Here is a 27,170-nt window from a genome sequence, read left to right on the forward strand (position 1 = left end):
AATTTCTGCATACTCCAAACTAGAGTCTTGTCTTTACATTTAAGACTTTATTTTCTGTGTGAAGTTGATACTTTTTTACAGTGTTTTTGGTGGAGCCCAGGGGATCTTTCAAATTTGGTTTGATCAGGTGCCTGTTGTTTATTCTGCACTTCACCTGTGTTGACTGAAGTAAATTGATTTGAGTGGTTGAGTGCTGCATGTGGGTTTTTTCCTGCTGAATTGCAAGGAAGGCTGTGTGTAAATGTTGTACTTGTGACTTACAGATCACTAAAGTCTGACTAACCACTATGAAGGTGTCCTACCTGCTTTCAAATCATGTTTGACTTGTGAAGCTTTCTTGTAGTGTTAAGTGGAAAAAGCAGCTTAACTGTAATTCTACAGCTTTCTTTGTTGAAAGAAAGTGATGGTGGCTTCTTTTGTTTTGTTTTATCTTTTTTTTTTTTTTTTTTAAGGATGAGCTGGAGATGGATGAGGTATATTAGGTACGGAAGCAGATACTGATATGCCTTTCTGTTTTTTCAAGGATTTCTTTGAAATAGGACATAAATAGACCTTGTAAGATGCAGATGTATGGGAAAAGTAGACATAATCTTTTGAATTTAAGCAACAAATATTTAGTACATTGCAAATAGACAATAAATGATAATAAATTTGTGTGCTAGCAATAATAAATTCATTGCTGTGTGCTCATAGGGAAAGAACATGCATTGCTACCTAGAAATCTGTGAGCAAGGAAACAATTGATAAACTAGTGCTTATACAGGTTTATTGTGGGAAATATTGGTCAGTGCAGTCACTAAACCAATTTTAAAATCAAATGAAGAGATGGAGACACAAAATTACTAAATGCTGCAGGGTATGCTTATTTTTTAATCTATTGTGGTTTCTAACAGAGGTTAGAGCTGTTGTGAATAAATTTCTGAAAACCTCACAGGAGTAATAAATAAAACTTGTCAGGAGTCACAAGGAAAGAAAGAAAGGAAAAACCAGAAGAGTCGTTTGCTGTATAAATCTGTGATATGTCATATCTTTACTACATGCGTCTTTGCTCATCACATTTGAAAAACTGAATTTGTATCTTGGTGGAAGACACAGACAAGGGAAAAAATGGATTATCAGAATCGTTCATGGAGTTGTTTCCATGCAGATGGAGACTGACTAGATAGGGTCTTTTCAGAACAAAAACAAAGGGAATTTAAAATCAGGAATGGAAGGAAAGATTTATTAAGGAGTAATAACTCATTTTAATTTTTGACTTTCTAACTCTTATCTGTAAGCAGCTTTAGAAGAAGCTAAAAGAAGCATTTTTCCATAAAAGGATATAGTTAAATAGTCTTCAAAAGGACTAACATTCCTGAGGGATGGGTTTGCTAAGACCTGTTATGTATTGTGTGCACATGAAATTACTTGGAAACTCTTCAGGCTGTTGAGTTTTCAGATGCTTTAGAATGTACCATGTGGCTCTGAAGTTGCTCTTCCTTTCCTTTCCTTTTCCTTTTTGGGAAGATTGTGATGTTTTTAAGAGATGATGGTGTTTTTTATCAGAAAACATGGCATGTGAATTCCAAAGCCTTCAGGCAATTAGTTTTCTCAGTGCCTTTCTGTTCACGGGAAAACATTGGGCGTTGCAGTGAAAATGCTACAATGTAGAGATTTTTGTGGAGAGGGTGGCGAGAGCCAGGAGAGGTAGGTATGTTTTTTGATTATGATGAAACTTGGTGTCCAAAATACTCAAATGCTGTATTATTTATGAAAAATAGGGATTTTTTTAGAATGGAAGTATTTCCATGACTAAGTAAAGACATTTAACAAATGTGTTTGTTTATATCTCTTAGAAAAAAATCTGCTTCCAAGTTTTCAGAAGCTTAGGAAGGTTCCCATTTTTTACAGGCATTCCAGATGCTGTTCATCATAATCTTCAAATGCTTGTATTTATTTTTCAGTCTGTACTTGCTGCTCATGAGTCTGCTAAGTTTAAACCATTTTTGGTATCACTGGGTTGGAAAACATTAACTCTCATGACTTGAAAATAATGTTATAAGAAATATTTCTGCATCTTTGAATTAGAAGCACTTCCAGAGTCTTTTCAGTGGCTTAATGGACATGGCTCTGGCCTTCTCGAGAAGGGTCTACAGTCTGTCTTAGACATTTAGCTCCTCTTGGTGCAGGCCACATTTCTAGTAGAACCTATGTAAAAATGAGCAAGCTTCTTAACAAGAAATTGAAAGGATTAGCTGTAAAGAGGAAGAGCTTTCGGATGGCATAAAGATATCCTAAGGAAAATTCCTTCCAGAAAATTTGTGCTATTTATCAACAGAAATTCTAAAGTAATCCACAGCAGGTGGAGTTGCTGAGAAGATGAAGGAATGGAATGATGACCTTTGAAAGGAGAACTCCTGTTCAGATGAGGAAACAAGTTAAAAAATGTGTAAAAATGCATGTAAGCCTTAATAAGTTTACTTAGTTTCCCAAAGAGTTGAGTCATACTTGCTGAAGACTGGTTTGTTTTTTGTTTGTTTGGGTTTTTTTCAGTCTTTCTCGAATGCTTCATCAACAGGGAGCAAAGTAGGGATCCTAGGCAGTCACGGTGGAAAAGGAAGAGTTGAGAATAGTGCAACTTCCCTGATACTATTGTAAGGACTTTCTTTAAACAGATAAGGCTGAGGAACTACCTCAGACTTAAATTGCCAGAAGATGTTTTAAAATAAGCTGATAAAATGAACATCAAGGCAATGAACAAGCCATAGGAAGTATGGAAAGATGACTCAGAAGTTCTCAAGGAGCTCTGACTGAAACAAGATGAGATGTTAATTATGGTGCGTGACTTCTGAGTTTAGTTGATGTCGGCAGCATTGCAGTGGGAGATTATACTGGTATTACATTAGGGCAAATGGGTTAAAAATATAAATAAAGAACACATCATTTAGATTCATGGGTAAAATCTGGCAGCAAGGAGGAGTTCAAGTGGCTTTTTTGTAGAAGGAAATCACACTCTTCTTATGAGCCTGTACTTAAGGGTAATCCATTTAAGACAGTATATTGAGTTGTCAAAAAGCTTTTGATGGGATGCTTTACTAAATACTCTTAAAGGGAAAAAATGACTGGAGATGACATCCTTATAACCCTGAGATAAGTGGACTCTTAAAGGAAAGGAACAGAAGGTAATTTTTGCAATGAAGCAAGGTTGCCAGTAGAAAAACAGGCTGTTGAAAGGATTGTTCTGTACTTTCTTTTTTGAATTGGCTTTTTTTCACAGCTGATCTGGAAATTTCTTTCTGGTGAAAAGGGTGGTGATAATGTTTGCTAATGTGCAGGCTTGTCAAAACTTTAAAGAATAGGCAGTAAAGAAATGCAGAAAGTTTTATGGTAGCAGGCAAATGAGCAGGTAAAGGACAGCTGAAGTTCAGTGATAGTGAATGCAAAGTAACATACATGAAGAAAAGCAGCTCTAATTATTCACGTAATATTGAGCACTAAATTAGTTATTGATATTCAGCTTTCTAGGTAGCTCAGCATTTTTCTGTAAATGTGTCTGGATTGTTGTCTAATAAAGCTCAGTCTTTACTTGGCTCATTCTTAGTATCTCTGCAACACTGCCTGCTGGCTTCTGGCAGAGAAGAAATACTTAGCTAAACAGTTTTGATCTGATCCCTCCAGCTGCTGCAATGAAACTCAGACTTGAAACTCAGACTTTGAAGTTTGGAAGTGGATCTGCCTAGACATTTTTGTCACAGTGAGCTGAACAAAGGAACCAAATATATAACTGTGTTGTAAGTGAAAATAGTGAGATTTTAGAAAAAAAGAAGCTGGAAGACTTCTTAGATGGAGAAAACTTCAGGTCACTAAGTCAAAAATAAACAGAACAGAAAAGACAGAAATAAAAAGAACTTTTAATCAGCTTTTTCTCCTGCCCATCCTGTCCTTGAGGTGGATTGTTGTTTCCTACTTTGGTTTAATGATCTCTGCAGCTTTGGAGCTGTAGCAAACTCTACCGTTCACTTAAACTTTAGGAAAACTTTCCACCACCCCTGAGACCTGGCTGTTGGGTTTTCATAGGACTCTCCTTTCTTCTCTGAACTTTTCTGTTGGCTCACTTGTGTTCTTACAAGTTCTTTCTTCTTGGGTAGGCTCGGTCACTTCTCCAGAGAATGAATAATCACTCTTTCATCTTGCATCTCAAAGACACATAACATGGAAACATAAATCAAAATAACCACACAAATACTGCCACATCCCTTATTTATTTATATATTTATCTGTTTAGGGGGCTTTTGCCTGCTTATGATCTTGTTCAGGCCAAAGGAGCGTTTGGTCTTCTTTGAAAAAAAATTGCAATCATGAAGATATTTTGAACAAAACTTCCAAACGTAGAAGTACTGATTTGCTACAGCTTGCCTTGTTTTCATGGACTACTTCTGCTGTTGTGCCTGTGGATTGTTTAAATAATGTTTGGTACAGATCCTAACACTAGCCCTGTAATGTACTGCTGTCTTCAGCTGAGCTTCCGTAGTTATCCCGTTGAGGTCTGAGTATTTTTTCTGATACAAAGTTCAGAGTTAAGGTAATCTTTAGTATTTGGTGTTATTGGTACTAGGGAGCCTGTTTCACTAGGATTGATACAGATGCAGTGAGCCTGAACATATTGAGGTTATTTTTAAATAAATGGCTCTTTGTTTGCTTGTCATCTTTTATTCTTGCCTAATGCTGAGTTCCTCCCACATGCATCAAGCCGAGAGTGGGTTTTTTGAATTATTGGGGGTTGGAATCATGTGATAACATTACAATCCTGTTTTGGGCCAAGAAGGAGTGGATTTTTTGAATCTCAAGCTTTCTTCTTTTTTCTTTTTCTTCATCTGGAAGCCTTTCTATATTGTTTCAGTTGTCTTCAGATCATTGACACAGTGATTTAGGTTTTGGTGTGTAGTTTGATGTGTTAATTCCTACACAACCCTTTATTGTTTGTCATCTACATCTTCCTGTCTCATTCCTTTTCCAACATCTGTTATAACTTTCTTTGTGTTACCAGTTCATTGCCAGCTTCTGCTGTTTTACTTTGGTAATTGCCTTTGGCTTATCTCCCATCAGCTTTTGATTACAGAAGCAAGAGGTTCTTTCCCCTTTGCATCTTTGAAGCATAGTGCAGACAAAAAGGCCAGAGTTTCACTTGGGGGATCTTGGTCTAGAATACTGTTGTTGTAAAAAAAAAAGTAGCTTGTTTTTCTCTCCTCCTTGCTTTGATGGTTCTGCCTGGTGAAGTCTCACATCTGATTTTGTGAGAATGATCTGAGCCATTTAGCTATAAAAGTTGCCAGGAATAAATTTGCACGAGTTTTACTAAGGAGCACCTCGACGTATTGTGGGACAGGGTGCAAGTTTTGCAATGTGATAACAGATCATGACCAATCAGTTAAACATTTGGGGGGAGTGCTCCAGGACATTTGGATTTGTAGATTATGAACTTTCTTGTGATTTCTGGTTTAAATTTATACAGGCACAGCTTATATTTGCTCTTGCACATTGTCATCCTTTTACTTAAGTAGTTCTTCTTTCTTACCCTAACTAGAAAGAAATAAAAAACTAATAATGATTTAAAAAGAAGAAAGATTGCTTTTATGTGATTAGATAGTTTATTTTTGTTATTGAGCAGTCTCCTAGAGACCTAAATTGAGTCACATACTCAATTTACAATCTATCAGTATGGCTATAGATGCCTATTGTCATGAGGTAGATTGTGTGAGTGTGCTTTTATTTATTTTCTGTATTGTTCCTCAAGGAACTTTTCTTCCTGTGGTATTATATATGGGGTTCCTGAACAAGTGGGTGTTGCACCCATGTCTGTATGGAGGATTGAAATTTACTTACCCATTGGAACAATATGTGACTCTCAGGCAGAGGTAAGTAGGTACTCAGTTGCATCCCTGCAGATATTGTGGTGTCTGGTGCCTTCTTAGTGATTGTGTGGGTGGAAAGTGAGATCATCTAACTGATCCAGGAGTCAACTGATCCTGCACACACACCCCACCCCTCCAAGCAAACAGATAGACTGAGTTGTCTCACTGGGTATTGACCACACTAGATCTGATACAAACGTGGAAGAGGGTCAGAACCACCCCTAACAGTAACAACTGTTTGATGAGTTTATCTGAAGTGAAATCATACCTTTTTGCTTGTGAGTCTAGGTGTAGAAATTCACTTTGAAATTCAAAAGCAGCTCAACTCAGTTTAGCTATTCAAGGAACAGTGGACTCTTAATACCAGCATGAAGGCAAAATACTTGGATACTGTTGTATCCAAAGGAAACTTGATGCTTTTTGGCCAAGTATTAAGTGTTCCGATTATTTCTGGCTCTACTTTGTGTTATGCAGCATCTGGGAAGGGACCAGCCACCGGACAGCTGGGTTTGTGTTGTATCTGCTGGGAATTTGTGCTCAGAAATTCCCTTTTGAGTAGGTGGCAGGACAGGCTCTGATCTGTACTTCATTGATGCTGGATCTCTGCTTCCATTGCATAAAAATGAGAGTGCTTAAGACAGGATTACTGTAAGATTCCTAAGTCATAGTGCTTTTCACTAGACAAGAACTAGCTCATGTCCATCACATGTTTTTGTCTTGGTGCCCTTAAGCCTACTTCGAACATCAATTCAAGCTTCTACAAATACCCTGCTTTTCCTCTAGTATATGACATACTTAACTTACCTGTACCATCATTACCTGTTTTTCCTTCCCCATATTCAAGCCTCAGACACCCTTATAAAGTCTGAGGTTTTTTTGGTTAGTGTCTCCCAACAGACTGGCTTGGCTGGACTGGTTTCCTGGGAGCCATTCACCTGTGTTTAGGTATTTTCACCTCAGTGCCTCCCATCATTTGTTTCCGGACTTGGAGCCGTATGAGACACTCTTGACAGGAAATGTCTGGTTCCAGTGCTGTTGACAAGTCAGTGGCACTGTGGTTTGCACAGTTGAACCAGAAATACCAATCTGTACTGACGTGCTGGGATCGCCAAAGCAGGTTTCCCACCTCATGCAGGCAGTCCCTGATAAACAGGAAGATATCTATGCCAAGCACAGAGAATCATACAGAATTTGAAGTAGATAAGGATATTCCTTGCTTGTTTCTGAGAGTTTGCCCAATAGTAAGTGTCATCATATTGTTATTCTAAGGCTGAACAGAGCTGCTACTGCAATACGAAATATGTTTGGTGTTCAGACTTGCACCAAAACAAATTTTGCCCTCCTTTCTTTTCTTCTGTATCTCTGTCAGAACAGTATCTTACTCTTTTAACCCTCAAGTGGAAAAGAACACAAAATCCTGGTCTGTCTCAGAAGTTGCCATTATCATCATTCCTTTTCCCCGATTAATTGTGGGACAATGAATGCAAGGCAATGATCACATGTTTAATACCAATTAATCAGAAGATAATAGCAAACATAAACATTCGTTGTTGTATAGCTGCTCTGTTTGTATTCATTGTTTTTCCTGGCAGCACTGTAGTAAGCAGGTAGTATCAAAAAGTAGGGCGTACGTATCTGGTATCTCAGAGCACTTGTTTAAACATTCTTCTTTGCCCTGTTACATTTAAAATAATGAGTAGGAGATGGACTTTGACCGCTGCATTTCATTTATCACTGTCTTGGTGACTAAAGGCATGGCTAATAGCCAAGAGCAAAGGGCTCTATATCCACTAATGGACACTTACTGGGTTTTGGCCGTGTTAATGTGTATACCCTTGAGTTTTTACCATTTCTTAAGACAAGTGAATTAGAGATTTTGTATGTAAGGTTCTCAGTCTTTGCACAGACAGCTTAAAGAGAATAAAGTGGATTTACATCTCAAGTAAGAATGATTGGTAAGATGGTTTTAATATATGCCGAACTTCACAGAGATGTGTACTTTTTCCAGTACTCAGGCAAAAAGGGTCAAATGAATTGCCTCCAATTCCAATCCATGAATCTTGTTTCCCAGGGTAATAAGAAGCCAGTTACTCTGCAGTGATATTTTGTTCTCTTGAATGTGTGACAGTGTGTTTCAAGCTATTGTTGGTGTGGATGTTAGTTAGCCTAATAACATGGATTGTGATGGCTGGGTGGGTGTTGGTGTGTCTGCAGCTCACTGTGTGGTTACTCAGCTAATGTGTACATCGGCAGCTTCATTAGAAGCAATTTGGCTGCTGTCAGCAGGCAGGCAGAGCTCAGGGTGATTTAGGATATGCACACTAAACTGCCTCCTGCTGTATTTGTGCTGGTTTTGCTACCTAGGCCTGAGTGAATTAAGCTCTAGTCTTGTGTTCATGATACATTTGTCTTGTCTAGTTAGGCATACCAGTTGTTGAAGGAGATGGGAGAGAAGGTTGTGATTAGACTTAACATTATTGCTCATAAACTATCAAGAGACAATAATTTGCTGCAAGACTTACTGTAAGACTTTCTGTAATGTCAAAGATGATTAGAAGAGGTAAAAACTGTTCTATCCCTGTTTTCTTTAGTATCAGCGATCTGTCACCTGGTCTACTTTCATGAGATAGAGTAACTTTTATCCCGTACTTTGGTCTTGGGCACAGAACTAAATTTCACTTTCTTGTAACCTGTGAGGTTGCAAGAATTGCAGTTCTTGCACTTTTCGGTCTTTTCTTAGTGTTTTATGAAGTATGCTTCCATACCCACCCTACTCATTAGTCTCTGGAGCATGAACGGACTTTCTTTGCTGCAACGCTGAAGGTATGCAAGAGTGTTTGAAGTGAATTGTCAGTTCCTGGTCTTCAGAGTGCTTCATCCTGAGGGCTGAGGTGTTGAGAGAGCTCTACTCCGATTCTTGTGCTTGATCAGGTTTTTACTTGCCTTGAAACTCAAACCACAGATGTTTTGGGAAGGGGGTAGTTCCAGTATAACTGTAGAGCTGATTACTCCACCTTTATTGAAATACCATTTTGCTACTTACAAAACTGTGTTCTCCAATGAAACTTAGAAAACTTATCTTCTCTTGCATGAGTATGTTTGAATTAATTTCATCTGGGAAAAATGAGAGTGAGAAGCAGATATACAGGATTCTGGCAGTTTATGTATCGATGACAAAACAGTTCTTTTGGGTTTAGCTAAACCCTGGCTCTTTCAAACTAGGGAGAATTTTGATATATGTATGTATACTTTTATGTAGATTTGTCTTTAAAACCATCAGTCTTGCTCATCTTTGCTAAACTTCTAAATATATTTTATGTAGCTGAATATAGTGTTTGTCTGTTTTGTGGTGTACTCAATGGTACATTTCAGGTGCTCTGTAGGAATCATTACCACTCCTGTTTCTCTGTGGTGGTTTTTTTTCTCTTTTTTTTTTTAAATCCCAAATAAGCTTCCATTTGCTACACAGTATTTGACTTCTGCACTCCTGTCAAGTGCTCAGTATGCTGATCCTTCCTTTGGTCAGAGGAGTTTCTCTCCCATGTTGTGAAAAAAGATAGTCAGAAACAGGTCTGTCAGAAGAGCTGATTTAGGATGTTTTTTATTTGAATTGACAGCTGATCCCAAAAGTGCACATACCTTTTGTGGCTTGTTGGAATTGCAGGTAAGGTTTAGGTTGTTCCCCTTGGAAATTGTGATACAAGCCCTGAGGCCTAACCCGAACTTGAGAAATCTGGGCTGTGTCATGAGTCTTTATCTTGAAATACATAACTGCTAGAGTGAGCAGGAAAGCTTCACAGAAGATGAACCTGTTCTAAGGAAGACACTGCTTTATCTATCAAATGAGATTATCCAGTAGACGTGGATTTCATAGAAGTCTTGACATGCTAAGGAAAGAAATCCTCTTTAGTTACATAAGAAATAGAAATATCGCAAAAGATTTTATGCCAGTATCTTGGTGTAATTTTTCATACAAATATTTCTTTACCTGTGGTCCTTCCCTCCTCTGCATAAGTAACTCAAGGTTTTTGTATGGTTTGGGGTTTATTTTATTTTATTATTCTGTGATAGGGATGGTACAGGACCCAAGAATGTTTCCTACAGTGTGGCCCTGAGTCAGACTCTGTTCAATGGATTTGGCCAGCTTGACAGTAGTATATATACACACATCATTTTTTTTGAGTTCCTCTTTCCTTCTTCATGATCCTAGGAACTTGCCATTTTAACATAGGATTTCTCAAGTGTTTTTTGTAATATGGCTTTGATCAGGCTCCATCTAAAGTAATATTTCTCTTTTAATCTTAGTTTTGCAACTCTAGTGAGAGCACATTATCTTGCAAGATTGCAGAATTAAGTCATGGCAAGTTGCGCAAATTTTCCTCCTGCTTGGTGTTAACAGATATAGACCATAGATTTAGAGTTGCTCAAGGTTAGACTTCTATGTGAATAAGAGCAGTTAAAAATATAACTTGTGTTATGGCAACTTTTGGAAGAAAAACAAAGCCTAATCTCACCCAAAATATAGTGGTGTACTGTCATTCTTGTTTGGCTTTTGTGATGCTTCAGTTTCCTAAAATTAAAGGAAGTGAGTTTATGTGTAGTCTTAGCAGTGTACTGCCTTTTTTACTTCAATCAAATTTGATGGAATCCATACTGCAAATATTTTTGTGAAATTGGACAGAGGGGGTTGCTTAGAACACAAATTATGAATCTTTTAGAAAACATAATTTAATACTAGATTTTTAAGTGTGAAAAAATATCCTTTTTTGTACCATATTAGTCTCCTCTCTTTTAATCTTGTTTCTTGAAGAGCCTAAGCTTGTATAGGCAAATGTTTGCTCTTTCCCCTGTGTGTATCTAGCCTTCCTTCATGTTTTTAAATAATTTATAAGCCTGTAGGCCAGTTACAGAAAAACATTACTGAAGAGTAGATGTCTCAAAGGTACTAGTTTTCAACAAGTTGGAGAGACACTGCTTCCCCATTTGAGAGCAGAGCCACAGGGGTTATCTTTTATTTAATATCTTCATTTCAATTTTGATGATCTAAGTAAACAGGTGAGGTGGAAAGTTGTGGTTAGAGGTAGAATCTCTTATTAGATTAATTAGAGTAGAGAAACTTGAGGGTACATAAGCTTTTTCCCTGCAGAGCTTGTCTTGCTATCTGTATTTTCAGTCATGAAAGCATCCAAAGGAAGGGAAAAGCACAGAGATATACTGGAAACCAGGCTGCTTTTATTGTCCTACTCTTAACAGAAGCATGTTTCTCTGAGTTGGGTTTGGTTTTCTGTTTTGTGGTTTTTTCTGAAAGATAAAAAAATTAATTGGGCGAAAAGACAGAAAGGTGTTTGTGGAAGAGGTAGAGATGTGTCAGTTTTCTTGCTTTGCTCTCTTGATTCTACTAGACTTCTGCACTGGAAATATGCTGCCTGGTATAACAGAAATCTTACAAAGAGCAGAAATAATTAATTGCCTTTTGTTATATTTTGATATTGGTGTGAATTTGGCCAATAGAATCACATAGTTTAAGAGAAATTGTGGACTACATTCCTTGTTCTGTAAGCATTTGTACATGTGCTTGATTTTATTTCTGCAGGTAAAATTTATTATGAACAGAATTCTCTGCACAGTAAAGTTTTTACTTATATGGGGATTTCTTTGGCTTTACATATTCACTTCCTTGTTGCTTCTCTGCATCTGTACCTTGTCCTTTTCTCATTCTCTCTCTCATCTTTCTATATTAATCAAAATAGATCTGAATGGTATTTATACTGCAACATTACCTTTCAGTTTGTTTTCTTCCAAAGTTCTAGTACAGAATCTATACAGTATGTTCTGCAGTGATGTACATAGTTTACATGAATTTTTGTTGCAACTTGCACAGAGGGTAAAAACACATCAAATGTAATTTTTTCCTTTATTTTTACCAAAGGTTATCGGTCACCATGTATAGATTTACCAAGCGGATTTTATTCCTCAAGACAGCAAATGAAATTTTTTCCTTTTCTTGATTAGTGGTTTATCTCTTCTTACTGTTTTAAGGTCTCACTTAAAGAAAAAAATAGAGGAGTAATAGTGGAATACAAAAAAACTAAACCACATCCTGCTGACTATATTTAAAATTCAGGCATAATAGCTAAAATGGGGAAATCCCTCTAGATCTCTTATTTCCTATTTAAAGCCAGGTCTTCTTATCAGACTAAACTGTGTGAAGAAACATGACATAGAAGTACTTGACTGTCAGAAATGTGTAGCATTGACAATAATGTTTTTCATTTCTTTCTGCAGATATTGCTGTTGTAGAGATGAGTGATGCTTTCCGTCAGCCTTCCCTGTTCTACCACCTGGGAGTCAGGGAGAGCTTCAGCATGGCTAACAACATTATCCTCTACTGTGACACAAATGCAGAGTCTCTGCAGTCACTGAAGGTAGCTCTGGGTGGAAAAAGGGGGTTGGGGGGAAAGTGACAGCTAGTCTAACACTTGAAATAGTTTCTCTCTGTAAGAAATATGCATACCACTTGCGGTTCAGATCAGAAGAGCAAAAATGTTCTGAGGCCTGGCAAAGTTGTCTACAATGCAATGCTGTAAAACTCAGTTTAGTTTTCTAAAGAGAAAGATTTAGGTTACTTGATCACAGTCAGTTAAATACCTAGGTGTTAAGTGGCTGTTTATGGAAACAGAAGTTTGGCAAATCTGAGATGAGAAACTAAATTCATGACTTTGTCATTCAAGGGAATTACTGGTGTTTGTTACAGTAATAAAGATCCTGTGAGAGTGGTAGTGTGTAGGCAGCAAAATAATCCTTGGGTTTTAGCTTTTGTCTAAATTAGCAGTTTTCTGCCAAAACTTACGGGACCTCCAGATACCCTCTGCTAAGTCTTGCTGAGTTACAGCTGTTTGCATCAGGTACCTGCAAGATTGCTGTGCTGGAGATTACCAGCAGTGTAATGGAATCAGTAAAAACAAAACTCACGCCTCAGTGCACAGTATGGTACTTTGGTTTAAGGCAAGAGGGTGTTTTAAGATAATCTATGGAGCTGTGAGTTGTGTCAGTCAAGGACCTGATACTTGCTTCCTACTGCAACTATCCGAAAGGTTTAGTAACTTCCGTGATGGGAAAGGATAGACAACTTGGATGGCAGTCTTTTCAATTACTTCCCCTCTCTCAGATGCATTGGCTTTGCTCAGGAGGTGTTTTATACTCTTGCGCTTCCCTTCTAGGCTTTGCTGAGAAGCAGCATTTACAATGAGCAGCTTGGTGAGTCAGACTGCAGTCTGGGCACCACCACCTCTCAGGAAGGGCTTGCTTCCACTGCTTCTGGCAAGTGCAGGCTATTTGGTTTTGATTCTGTCCCCTTTTTTTTAGGTTGGCCCTATATTTGGGAGGGACATGCTTATTAACTCAGTGTCTTCTCCCTGCTTTTCCCTTCAGATTTTCTCAGCTAACTGGACCACTTGCAATCCAATTATTTCCTTTCTTTTTGCACACAAAAGAGTATACAGATAAAAGCTCTAAAAATAATGCTAATGATAAAAGATGTATCTGGGAATTGAATTCAATTGTGTAAGTACAATGATCTACAGTATAAGCAGAGCAGAATTTCACTGTACTGGGCAAAGAGCCAAATACCCAACTCCCACTGAAGAATCACTTGGGATGAGGCACCAGGCTACTAGTTTAGAGGCTGGACTTTGAGTCACATGCTGGATTCCCACTGGCATCAGTGGAAGCCCAGCTCTGTGCAGGGAGGCTTGGATGTCACAGTTGCCACCAGTACTCTGCTGACTGAAAGACTCCCTTCAGTTTCCTTTAGCTTTGAACTGGGCCTGTGTTTCTGCTCTTGACAGTCTGTAGGAAAGCCATCAAAGAGCGAGACCCTTTCCATACTATTTAGTAACTGCCTAAAAAAAGTAGCTATCGGCATGCTGGGACACCTTCTGCGGCAGCGTTTGTTCCTGTATTTGTTACAGCCAGCAGATAAGAGTAGAAGCAATGCAGGAAAGCATGTGCAGTTTTAATCTTGTATAGAAGGGGGGAATTCAAAAACTGAAAATGAAGGAAATACAGAACTGCAGCATGTGATTCAGTCAGGGCATAAAGCAATGTAAGTAAGCTTTTGATGGTGAAATGTTCTGTATGAACCTTCAGGCCAGGCTGGGCAGGGCTTTGATCAACCTGATCTAGTCAAAGATGTCCCTGTCCATGCTGGGGGTTTTGACCAGACATTTATGACCCGCGCTTGGAAAGCTAGAAACAGTCATGTGTGAAGCAAGCCCTCTCAACAGGGAGAAGAGCAGTTTTATCGAAGCCTGACTTAAGCAACATGGAAAGTATGAGGTGCCTTGGTTTGACGCTGTGTTTGTTTTTAATGCTGTTGTGCTGGTGAAGCTGCTCACCAGTCCCAGAGGCAGAGGCATAGCTATCTGATAAATCTGTTATGGTTATTGATTTCTGGGATCAGAACTGGCTGACAAATCTTGCTGGAAGCAAGATCATTGTTCAGAAGTGGTTTACACATGCACTGTACCACCTGGATTAGTGTGCAGGAATCAGCTCTTTCCATCTGTGTATGCTTCTAATTCTCTGAAAATCCACACTGAAAATGTGAAGATGTGGTTTTTGCATCTGATTATTAGAGCCAAGTGAATTTCAAGCAGTTTTGGAATATTTTAAAACCTCATATGAATACTGCTTTTACTATTCTTTTTGGTTGCTTCTCCTGGTAGCAAAATGCTACTTACTATATTTGACTTTTCAAATATGAATAGGTGTTTATTAATAGAAAACTTCTGGACATCATGCCTCTAGGCAAATTTATAAATGGAGGGACATCTATGTATGTGTATATATGTATATACACGTGCAGACAGTATGTACGCTCTTATGTATATATAAGTTGTATGTATCTACTTGGTTCCATAGTAATTTTGTCCCTCCTGAGACAATATCTCATTTATGTTGATTTGACAGGCATAGAAAACATCTCTAAACCAACCTTTTCTTATCATGTGTGCAAACAATATTAGAAAGTCTTACTGATCAGATGTCTTTCCTAGTGCTATCAACATTATTTTCTTTTTTTTTCTTTTTTATTTCAGGAAATTATCTGCCAGAAGAATAATGTAAGTATGATGTATGGATTTCAGTTGAATTATAAACATTCCAAACTTATGTTTCATTTAATGTTGTTTATATTCTGTTTTCCACTTGAATCATTTAGCACTCTCCTACTGTATTTTTACAGAGTTAGATGCAGAATTCTGGAAATTCTAGCAGCAAGTCTGTGTAGATCACTTGGTTGCTAGGTACCAGGCTCACTTCTTACCTTGCCTCTATCTATCAGTGATATTTTCTCTGCTGCCTTTACTTGTCTGTCATTATTTCACATCCATTTGCATTTGTCATTTTGATTATCTTTTTTTTCCTGTTGCGTTTTTCTGCACAGTGTTCTTTAGTGTTTTTTTAAAAAAACTCTATTAGAAAGTAGAGTCATTTGGAAACTGTTGCTCATTTTAGAAACCCATGGCTACAGCTCTGAAAAAAAAAAGTATGTATATATATATGTATCTATGTGTATATATATGTATGTATATATATGTGTATATATATGTATATGTATAAAATATTTATAAAGAGAGGGAGTGTGTGTATTTATTTCTAGAAGTTGAGTCCTGGAGCCTGTTAGTCCAAGTGCAGTGCAGAACCCGGTGGTCTGTCTGACTGCCAGTCATTAAACTGTAGGTTTCTGCACCTTGGCACCGCTTTGGTTTCTGAGGTTGACCTTGCAACTCTCCCTTCTCTTTTTTACTCCCAAGTTCAAAGGAGGCAGACTTGTCGCTGGGAGAGCACTGCTTTTTCAATGTGGTTGGTCTGGAGCAGCAGGGCCAGTCATCTCAGAATATGTATCTGGCACGCTGAGTTGTTCTTGGCTTCTCTTTGTGACTTACTGGTAGCCACATTTGCTAATATATAATTTCATAGAGGTTAGTCAGTGCTGTGCTGATATCCTGAGGTGCTATGTGCATGCTGTACAATTCCACATATTTGAATAAAATTTTCTAAGGGGCAGATAAGTATTTCATTTCAGAAATTGGCCAGGTTTTATTTTCCACAGTGCCATGAAAACTGCAGCATTCCTGATTTTACTTCTTTATTTAACAGTGAAATTCATGGATTAAGTAATTACTTCTGCCACTATGAAATATGTCTTTCTGAAAAAGATGCAGTCTTTCTTTTTCTCTGCATGGAGTTTCTAAAGATGGCTTCAAAACCAGTGTGAGCTTTGGTCTAATGCTGCAATTTAAATTGCAGACTTTTTTTTTTGTTAAAATACCAAAAAAGCGAAGAGGTTTTCCTATAGAGTTTCTGTATAGCTGTTAACCAAAAAGTGCTTTTCAGAGACTCACAGAAGGCTGTAAAAGATGTGCTAGACTAGAAATCTCTTGCCTGTCTCTAATGAAAGTGGGGGAAATGATCAGTTAGGCCTTTTACATAAAATGAAAGAGAACAGTAAGGCCTTTTTTGTAAATGAATGTATTACATTCTGTGTTTTTGTTCTGATGGCCTAGGACCTAGGGAAAATGATGTGTGACTAATGTAATGATCCTGGGAGGGTAGGGGGAAGAGCTCTCTTAGCAGGAAATCAGCAGGAGATGACTGGTACAATAGAATAAAGGGAAGATGTCATCTTGTCCTGCTTTTAAATGACAGTCCCCAAAGCTCAAGGAGAGGTATGATAACTTGGCCTTCGTCTGTTTCAGAAAGGATTGTTCTGTTTTCCATTTAAATTTGGATAGGTTACTGTGACACTGTCATTTATCACTTTTAGAAATGTTTCAGTGTATGCCAGAAAAAGAATGTGTTCCTTGAAAGTCTCAGATGTTTTCAAGCACACCCACATAACATCTTTTCTGGGAGGAAGTATTTTCCCTGGGATTAGAACAGGGAAGTCAGTGAAATGGATTTAGCAGCTCTGTAACTGATTTTGTCTCCTTTTTCCTCATTTTTTCGTCATGATGTCAGCCAAATTACCTGGAAGCAGACTTTTCACAACGTTGGTGCATGCCTAACTATTGAATATAGTACCTGCTTCATAAAAATCATGTTTCTTCATAAGTTATAAGATTCTTGGGTAAATGGGTGCGACAGAGGTTCTGTTCTTGAGAAGCCATGACTCTGATGCCCACCTTTAACAAAAACAGTCATGAGACGTTACTATTATGAAAAAAAATGAAATTCACATATGGATAAACAAGGAGTTCTGTCTTGCTGTTCTAGAACATGTTTTTTAATAGCATGCAAACATCAGCCATATCAGGACCGTGGTATCCTTGGCACCAGGAGATTAAAAAGGTTCCAAAACAAGTGTCTCTGTGTGTGTGTGTGTGTATCTATATATATCTGCCTAACTGAAATGCCTTGTGTTTGCTTTTCCTAAACCTTGTATCCCTAAAAAGAAGTGGGATTAAAAAAAAAAATCTATTGCCAACTGTTTTGTTCTTCTGACTGGATATTTGTATTTCCTAGTATTAGTCAATACAATGTTGCATAGCTAGGATAAGCTGCCTGGAGCCTGTCTGGGCAGAGCAGTACAAGATAACATTGGCTCATTTCCTGTTATATGTGGTTTTATATCTATTTAGTTGGACCTTTTCCAAATGTTCCAGTAATACCAAAACCATACATTTTTACAGGGAGTGATACCTTAACATGAGGTACTTACTTTGCTGGTTGAAAGCTCAAGTTTAATTTTTGCTGTTATCTGATTTTTGAGGTCAATCAAGCAGCAGAGGCATTCTAGAAATTACTAGTAAAGAGTTTCAGTCATGAGATGTAGCTATAAAGGTTATGGTTCATGACTGTACCTTGCTAGTTTTAGCTAACTAGTTTTTATTTCATCATAATTCTCCACGGTTTAAATTTTACCACCTTTGGAGGAAAGTTGCAGATCTATTCAATTTTTTAAAAATTTGTCTTCGTGCTGAATCTGATTGTTTAATGTGCATGTATTCTACATGAGGTTTGCAACCCACTGCCGTAAGTTACACTTTGACACAGTGCACACCTTTCAGTTCAGGCTGCTTGCTTACACCAGGTTGGAGTAGTGGATAGCCTCGGGAGCTGCCTGGGGTGTGAGATTGCAGTGCAGCTAGTGGCCTGATCAGGAGGGCCCTTGGAGGCAATGGGAATTGTTCTCTTGGGCAGCTGACTTGCAGGTGTTAGCGATTAAACAACAGGGTTAGTGTTGTATGGCCGGGCACCCTTAGTAGTGTTTTGCTTTTCTAACACTTGAAGGGATGAGACTGTAGTGATAGGACAAAGGGCAATGGCTTCAAGCTCAAAGAGGGTAGGTTTAGATTAGGTATTAGGAAGAAATGATGTACTGTGAGGGTGCTGGGGCACTGGAGCAGGTTTCCCAGAGAAGCTATGGATGCCCCATCCCTGGAAGGGTTCAAAGCCAGGTTGAATGGGGCTCTGAGCAACCTGGTCTAGTGGAAAGTGCCCCTGGCGACAGCACAGGGGTTGGAACTGGAGGACCTTTAAGGTCCCTTCCAACCCAAACCATTCTATGGCTCTATGACTGTAATTTTTACTGGTATTCCATAGCCTTTCCTAACTGCCTCTTGTTTAAGATGTAGCTTGGGAGACAGTTCGGTGTAGCGCTCCTTCAATGTGAGTGGAAGACCTCAACCAGTTCTGAAATCCTCAGCGCAAGAGAGACATGCAGCTCCTGGAGCAGGTCCAGCAGAGGGCAACAAAGATGATGAAAGGTCTAGAGCATCTCTTACAAGGAAATGCTGAGGGAGCTGGGCCTATTCAGCCTCTAGAAGAGACAACTGAGAGGGGACCTCATCCATGTCTTTAAGTGTCTGAAGGGTGGGTGCCGAGAAGATGGAGCCAGGCTCTTCTCAGTGGTGCCAAGGACTAGGGCAAGAGACAATGGGTAGACACTGACACACAGGAAATTCCATCTGAATAGGAGGAAGAATTTCTTTACTGTGCAAGCGACCAAGCATCAGAACAGATTGCCCAGAGAGGTTGTGGAGTCTCCCTGATTGGAGATATTCCAGAACTGTCTGGACACAATCCCATGCCATGCGCTCTAGGATGACCTTGCTTGAGTGGGGAGGTTGGAGCAGATGACCCACTGTGGTATCTTCCAATCTGACCCATTCTGTGACTCTGGATGAGGCATTCCAGAGGCATCTGCAAGCTCAGGATCTCCATATAGCTGCTGCTAAAAGACTGTAGTGAAGGGTATGTTTAGCTGTTGGTTTCTTTCACCATGGAAATAGGGGTAAATATTTTTAGTACTCTTCATCCAGCCAACCAGAGATTTGTGGCCAGTTTGATTTTTGATATCCAAGTATGCAAAAATGCTATGTAGCCTTCAGTAAATATTCTGTTGAAAATGATAACTGTGGTATTTATTATTGCTTGTTCTTTAATTTTTTGAATTCTTGACTACTATATTTGACACATGCTTTCCTAGGAAAAAGTTGGTAACTTCTTTTCCTGTGCGAATATGATGAAAGGACCATATAGGCTGTAAGCTGATTTTTAACAAGCATTTAGGATGTAACATGGCTGCAATAGAATGCAATTGCTGGGTGTATAAGGAAAGAATATCTTCTCAAAGTAAAGGGGAAGTATTTGATAGAGTAGATCCCATCTCTGTGCTTCAGTTCATCTGAGGCATGAGGCTTACTTAAGTTCCTTTTCAAATCAGTAGTAAGGCTATCATTCATGTGAGTGGGATTTAAAATAAACCAAAACCGAGTCTGTATTCATTAAAACATCAGCACATGTTGATTTACTGTGTGTTTGGGGGATGGAGGGAATAGATTTAATAACTTGGTTTATGATTTTGCCATCTGCTCCACGTAAGACCATGCACAGTCAAAGAATTACCTTAAAAATTTCACCAGAAGAATTGAAATAAAAGCAGATATTTGTCAAAAGGACGAGTGGGAGAAATAGAAAAAAGCTCTCTTAATTAGAGGAGTGTCAGCAGGAAGAACTGTTCCTACTGTGAAAGACACTGACTATTTTTATTACTTCGGCTGATTTTTTTTTCTTTTTTTAAAGTTACATTGGATGCTGACCTGAAGCTTTGGCAAGTAGATGGGATTCTGCTAGATTCTACCATCCATGGCTAAAGTATCATGGTTTTGCTTTGGGGGATCTTTGCTTTCTTTGACACTTGTCTTTGAAGGCAGTTTTCCTGTTTGTGGATATTTGACTGTTAAATGATCCCAGCAGAGCAGTGTTAGTATAGAGCCTTAGGGAATTGAAAGGACTGTGCATCACTGACTCCCTGGGATTTTTCAGAGTTTTTCCCTTCTTTTTGCAGAAAAAGTCAAGATACAAGAATTAATTGGCTAGAACTCAAATGTTCCTTTGTCTTTAGCACCATGTCTTTTTAATCTGTGCAACTTTCAGAAGAAGATCTTTTGTATTACATCAGATTAATTTTTGAGGGAGAGAATAGTGTTTATCTTATTTTCATGATATTTCTTTCTAAGATGTGGTCTCCCCATTCAAGTCTCAAAAAGCTGCCCTTTTCACAAGTAGGAGTTCTATAGAAGAGAGGGATATTGAAAGAAGGGCTGGTTTATATTCTTACTGTGAGCATTAAGTAAGTAATGCCTAAGTAAGTATACCCTATTAATTTTTATTATCTCTTGAATACAAATAGTTGCTATATTAATTTCTCTCAGAAGCTGAGAAAGGATATTGAAAAAGAAAGAGGTGGTTAATGCTCCAGTGACCACTAGGTCTAACTAGAAGCAGCCTTGTCTTAATTTCTGTAATTATAGAGCTATTAAGAATGATCTTACATCTGTATTTAACTGAAATTACTCACACTTTGGAATTGTTAGATTTGTCTTCAGTAATTGAGGAAGGGACATTAGAAAAATACAGAACAATTAAAAAATTTGCAAAAATTAATTACAGATTCTGTCACTTAATTGCAAGTGTTTATGTGTACAGCTGGCACCAACCAGCACTTCTGCCTTCTGATTAGTCTGACTGATGGGAGGAAATGGGCTGACATGGACAGTCTGTCAGAAAATGACCTGATGTTGCCAGGTACTGAGTGTGGTGGCCCAAGGCCTTCAAAGATATGTATGTTTGTATTTCCCAGATAAAAGCAGTTCATCTGATCTGAGAGCTCAGGCCAGGATTACCTGTCTAATGTCCCGAGTTCTCATGCATCAGTCTGAACCACAGTAACTGTCATCAACTCTCTGTATGCACACCTTCCCAGCCCCGGGTGTTTTCAGTAATGCCTTTCAACATACCACTCAGGTGCCCTGCAGTCCCTTTGTAACTTTCACTAGTGTAATTTGAGCTTTTGAACCTTAAATAATGAGGGCTTTATAAAGAAGGAGGATTGCAAAATGGAACTTGCAGCACCTCTTCTTGATTGAGGGGTCTATTCCCACCCACCTTTGAAGCCCCTGTATTCAAAGCATTTTTTTAAGTGGTATTGACATAACAGAATATTACAATTTTATTTAAGGTGCTACTCCTTCAAAAATATCCTGGTTTTATTGAAAGGTTCATTTCTGTTACTTTCATTATAAATGATGTGGTGAGTCACAAGAATGGATCAAAGTAAAACAATTTTGTCTTGTGTACTTAACAAACTTAGAATATGGAGTGAAGTCAGGGTTAGAAAAAATACCAGATTTTGTGGGATCAGAGTTGGAATGGAGTGTTACAGGGTAGATTTTAATTGAATAAATTGAATATATTTAAACTTCCAAGTCTAGTAATATGCACTAAGTCAAAATGTAAAGCAATGTGTGAGCAGATGGGAAGTGTGTGTCAGAAAAACCACCTGATCCTTTCTGACTTAAGTTAGTGTAGATTATACTTTGACAAAAAAAGATGAGAAAGATAAGATATAAGTTACTGAGACAGGTTGCATCACCTGGAAATGAGGAAAGCACACACTCTGCTTTGGGGAAAATGATTGAGAGTTGTCTGACATTTAGAATGGCTCCACAACTGCTTCCCACACAGCTTGGTCCTCTTGGGCTCCCACCCTAATCACAGCCCAAATGCAGTTAGAGTTGGGCTCTTTGCAATTAGGGTTTGTGACAGTGACACAATATGTTTCTCCACAGGAGGGGACTATAGACTTTGTTATACAAAAGCAGTCTCACCATCACTGTTATCTTTCTTCCACCACCTTTAGTAAATAATATATATCTTTTGATTATTTTCTTTTTTTTTTCTTTTGACGCTAGAGCTACTGCATGTCTGCCTTTGTTTAGCTGTTAAATATCTACCTGCTGTACTCATTAGCTAGGGAAGTGAAATTGAGGTCAGAGTTTCTTAGCTTTATTGCATCTGTGCTCTTTCTACTTTTTTTTTTTTAAAGTGTATTTCCTAAGGAAATGAAACTTAAGAGCTTGTACTGGTTTTTCATCATCCACATTTGCTCTGTATCTGCCTGTTTGTCTGTCTGATGAACTTCAGCTGAATTTGACAGGTTTCAGAGGTACAGAGCTCCCACAAAAGATAACTATCTAGGTTAAGTTAAGAACCAAAGTAATGCCCTGGCTGAGGGAAAGGCCACTGTGTTCTCACACTGCTTGCTACTGAATTTCAGGATGAAATTCTACCTTGAGACAATTCCCTGAGATCCCTGGGGGCCCTCTGAACAACTGTAAATTGATTTATTCTTTTCTCTTTTCTTTCTACAGTGTTTTCTCCTGTCTTTAACTTTTAAGTTCTTCCCTGTCCATTGCTTCCAAAGACTGTTGGGTCTGCATGTCTTCTATACCGGGCTCTATATTATAACCAGCTTTTCTTTTCCCCGCCTCAACTAACAGGAAGAATGCATATATTGCTGGCTCTCTTGTTTCTCTGAAATAGATACGTACTCCCTACAGACGGTGCACTCAGGATGGGTTTCTAAGAGCTCATGCTTAGTCATGGACTCGAGCACTTGTCATCTGCAGGAAGAGCAGTTTTCCTCCTGGTAGAATTAAAAATTTTGCAAGGGTGAACCTTGGGTTCTGTGAATTTCAAAAGATGGGAACATTCTTTTTCAGAGTTGATTTTTATTTAAGACCTGAGCATTGGAACATTGTGCCAGAGGTCTGAGAAGGTCTTCCTGCAAACAGTCTTGAATTTATTTTTAATGCACTGAATAAACATTAGGAAGTAAAATTCTTGCCTCCAGATATCTATAGCTACTTCACCCTTTTTTGTGACTCTTGACGTCCCAACCCTTTTCTCCTTTATCTAGAAAAGGAAAGTTGGAGAATAGTCTGCCTATGCGTAATAGTGGCTCTTAGGCCAGTCACTATATACCCATCTCTTGTAATTGCTGAAACCAGTTCCAGCAAATTCATAATTTTCCTTCTGCCTTTGACTGTGGGGCTCATTAGATTTTAGCAGGGTAAAAAGTTCATCCATTCACTGTTGAAAGCATGTGATTGCCTTACATGCTAGGATATTCTTGAATAGAAGTATCCATTCACTTTTGTGTTGCACAGACAACCAGTTGGGGTTCTGGCATCCCACTCCTTAGTTACTTGTTAAGAAAATTGTCATATGCTTCCCAGTTCTCAACTTTCCTTTGGAATTGCTGCAGTCACATAGAGAAAAACACTCCCTAGCTTTTCAGCAGCAGTAGTTTTCAATGGTTGGGAAAAGAAGACAACTAACCCTTATGCAAGGCACTGTATGCAATAATCTCCAAACAACTTCTGTGTTAGTTGAACTCAATTGACCTCATGTAAATGTCTACACCAATTATTTTTAGATTTTACAGAGTCCGTTGATACCCCTCAGAAGTTGCAGTGGGATTGCCTTTATATTGAGGTCTTACAATTTCATAGTGTGTTGGGTGTAATTAAAAAATAATTCCTGTACTCTTCATAGCCAGTCTCTGATTTGTACACGAACATGTTTACTGACATATCTGTACACATACATTTTGCAGACTTGAGTACCTCAATCCTTCCACACTTTAAAAATCTAATAACGCCTGTTAAAATGCATGTTTTAATCACATGGCTGGTATTGTGCATTCAAAAACTATTCAGTCACTGCCCTCTCAATGTGTGGAGCTCAGCAAAGCAGGGGCATCTCTAAAGTGATGCCTGCATTGTTGTATTGACTTCTGGGAGAGCAGAAGCAGCTGACCAGAAAGTAATTAACCTTGGAAGTATTTTAGGGGTACCAAAATGATGAGTCTCAAGAATTGCTACCTTAAGGCTTTTGTTATTGGGCTGCTGGGCACTTCAGTAATGAAGTCTGAGCTCTGAGAGTTGAATGGAGGAACTCCTCCCAATTTTGTTGATATTCTGTCTCATAGTTAAGACTCTTTAAACCACAAATATTCAGCAACTTTCTCTGTACATAAATCTGTGCTCACGCACATACCACAGTCAGCAGACATCTTGCCTCCCTCTTCCTCGGAAGACACCTAATTTTTCCTTTTTCTTTGCAAACTATCTGTCATACATTGATATATAAAAATCAATGCAGTTTAGCAATGCTAAAGTGTCCTGTAAGTGATTATTCTGAACTATGTATGATTTTAAGTCCCATTGACGAGTATTTTCTACATAGTAGAGAATTTCATTTGCTTTTGAATGCTAAACTGTTTGAGTCATTTTGCAGTTCATGTGAGGATTAGTTTTCTCTATGGTTTTCCTGTCGTGAGGCAACTAGATTGTGTTACTGTTTCCAATGTCTGTGAGCCTAACTGTACTGCTCTCTTTTGATCATCTGTCACCTTGAAAAGAGTGTACGTCAGCTTCTTTTGATTCCATCTGCCTTTTCAGGGTGACATGGGTGTGCCCTGAGAATTGTTTCACTTTTGAGCCAATTACAATTTTAAGGTCAGCTTGATACTTCTGAAAAGACTTATTTTACAGGAAGCAGATCAGAAATCTGAAAGCATACATTTCAAGTGTATATCATATGTGACGTGAAAACTGAATTTATGAGTCAAAACTTAATCTTGCTGAAGTAAGCAGCAGGTCTCCCTGTGACTTTACAGGTGGAAATCTGCAGGTAGTAGATGCAGTTGTTTCATACTTTGGCTTGTCAAGCCATAACTGCCCTAAATATTGCACCTTGTTTCCCTGCAGATGTGTACTGGGAACTACATATTTGTTCCTTATATGATAACTCCACATAACAAGGTGTACTGCTGTGATAGCAGCTTCGTGAAGGGACTCACAGAGCTGATGCCGCCTGGTTTTGAGTCTCTGCTTGGGCCTATATGCTTACCTCTAGTGGATCGATTTATTCAGCTCTTGAAGGTGGCCCAGGCCAGTTCGAGGTGAGTTGTCGTCTTGTACACTCATGTAAAATGCAAATATTCCAGCTGGCAAGATAAATTTCAGGCTCTTTTGCCTCTGTTCAGACAAACTGATAATTAATAGTTTAGCTTGACCAAATCTCTTTATTGATACTGCTTTATCAATACGTGTTCTGCATACACATTGTGGGAGAGCTGTGGGGCCAGAAAAACAAGTGCAAGGGACCTGTCCCCAGTTGCTGATGCAAAGTTGTTCCTCTCCAGCCAGTATTTCCGGGAATCCATTCTGAATGACATCAGGAAGGCCCGGACACTTTACACGGGCAAAGAGCTTGCAGCAGAGCTGGCAAGGATTCGACAGCGAGTAGATAACGTTGAAGTCTTGTCTGCTGACATTGTAATAAACTTGCTGCTGTCCTACAGAGACATTCAGGTAAGAGTTTTGCGCACTACTAAGAGTAGTAAATTAAATTACATTCTCACAGAAATTTTTAGTGTATTTTGCACAGATTTTTTTTAACAAACTGTGTGGACAAAGCACTGTAGTAAAAATGGTGTCTTCTCTGATGTTTTTATTTTGTTTTGTAGTTTCACTGTTTGCCTTTCTGTAGCAGAAAAGGGTTTTCTAACATTACCTAAAAAGTACATGACATATAATAACTCTTCTCCATCTCAGCATTGCTGTGTGATGAACAGCCTGTAGTTAAAGGCTATGGTAGCATTCTATAATTGATAGGCAAATGTGTTCTTTGTCACCAAAGCTTGTGACATTTCTTATGGAAACATAAATAGTTCATATGCATTTCAGCTTTTGGAATGATGATAGTAATGTTTTACTTTGTCAATTTCAACTGTCACTTCTTAAACATTATGAAGTGCTTTGAGTTTGATTTTTTATTTTTTGTTTTTTAAATATGTCAGTGAGTAAGCTACTTTAAAAACTGTGGTATTCAAGAGTCTTTTATTTTGTTTTCATGGCTCATGCCTACTTCAAAGTTTTGGGATGTCTTAATTCAGATGCAGTTAGTTTTGTAATGTCTGCACAATATGAACACTGATATGTGTTCAACTCCTGAAGCTAACTTTAATCATGAAACAGATGTATGAAAATTTCCACAGAACCTTGTTGAAGCAGCACAGGACACCAAATTGTGCTTCCCTGCTAAATACTGTGCATATTCCCATTTCTGATTAGTGCTAGGCTATTTACAGTTTGAGACTGAAGAAACTAAAATCCATAAAACTTACAATGGACTGAAAATACTTCTTAGTACGAAATAATACCTGCTTAGGTTGAAGAGGAGTTTATATAGGCATACCACAGTACAGCCACTTAAAACTGTATTATTCCTTTCTTTTTGGAAGGATTATGATTCCATTGTGAAATTGGTGAAAACTTTAGAGAAACTGCCCACTTTTGACTTGGCTTCCCACCACCATGTGAGGTTGCATTATGCATTTGCGCTAAACAGGTAAGAATCTACCCTTCCTTCTTCTGTGGAACAGGAAATCAAAACTTCAAACTTCATAAGGCATGAGTAATCCTGTGTGAGGTTCCCTACTGGAATCTTTATGCACAGTCCTATGATTTTGACTGAAGCAGCTTTGGGGACTCTGAGCTTTGTGATAAATCTAAGCTTCTTTTTATCTCGTACTATCAAATTTCATTCCTTTTCCTTTAGCATGTTTGATTTATCTTTCCATAGGTTTGCATTATTTTTTGTTTCAGTACCTAAATTAGAGTAAATAAATACCTAACTATTTTCCTTCTGAAAAATACACTTTTAACATTGCTGTGTGAGTGACAGTGCTGCATCATTTGTGCTAGCAAAGACATCATCTCATTTTAGTCTTAGTTCTGGTAATGTTAGGAGACAGAACCAGACCTTTCATCAAAAGTCCATCAGAAGATTTTATTGTATTACAGTGATAAACTAATTTCCATGTTCTCTGATAACATGGACAAAATGTGATACATGGAGCAA

At 38.3% G+C, this 27,170-nt stretch overlaps 1 protein-coding gene across 3 annotated transcripts in view; it reads left to right on the forward strand.

Annotated features, from left to right (window-relative positions):
- Window positions 1-27,170, forward strand: part of MAP3K5 (mitogen-activated protein kinase kinase kinase 5) — a 100,108-nt gene that overhangs the window by 16,791 nt on the left and 56,147 nt on the right. For all 3 annotated transcript variants that reach the window (XM_048296083.1, XM_048296085.1, XM_048296086.1), the window contains exons 2-6: window positions 12,177-12,316; window positions 14,990-15,013; window positions 25,013-25,206; window positions 25,450-25,618; window positions 26,551-26,657. In XM_048296083.1, coding sequence (XP_048152040.1) covers window positions 12,177-12,316; window positions 14,990-15,013; window positions 25,013-25,206; window positions 25,450-25,618; window positions 26,551-26,657 — 634 coding nt within the window. The remainder of the gene's footprint in view (window positions 1-12,176; window positions 12,317-14,989; window positions 15,014-25,012; window positions 25,207-25,449; window positions 25,619-26,550; window positions 26,658-27,170) is intronic.

Source organism: Corvus hawaiiensis, chromosome 3, assembly GCF_020740725.1.
Source record: "Corvus hawaiiensis isolate bCorHaw1 chromosome 3, bCorHaw1.pri.cur, whole genome shotgun sequence".
In the NCBI taxonomy this organism is placed as follows: domain Eukaryota; kingdom Metazoa; phylum Chordata; class Aves; order Passeriformes; family Corvidae; genus Corvus; species Corvus hawaiiensis.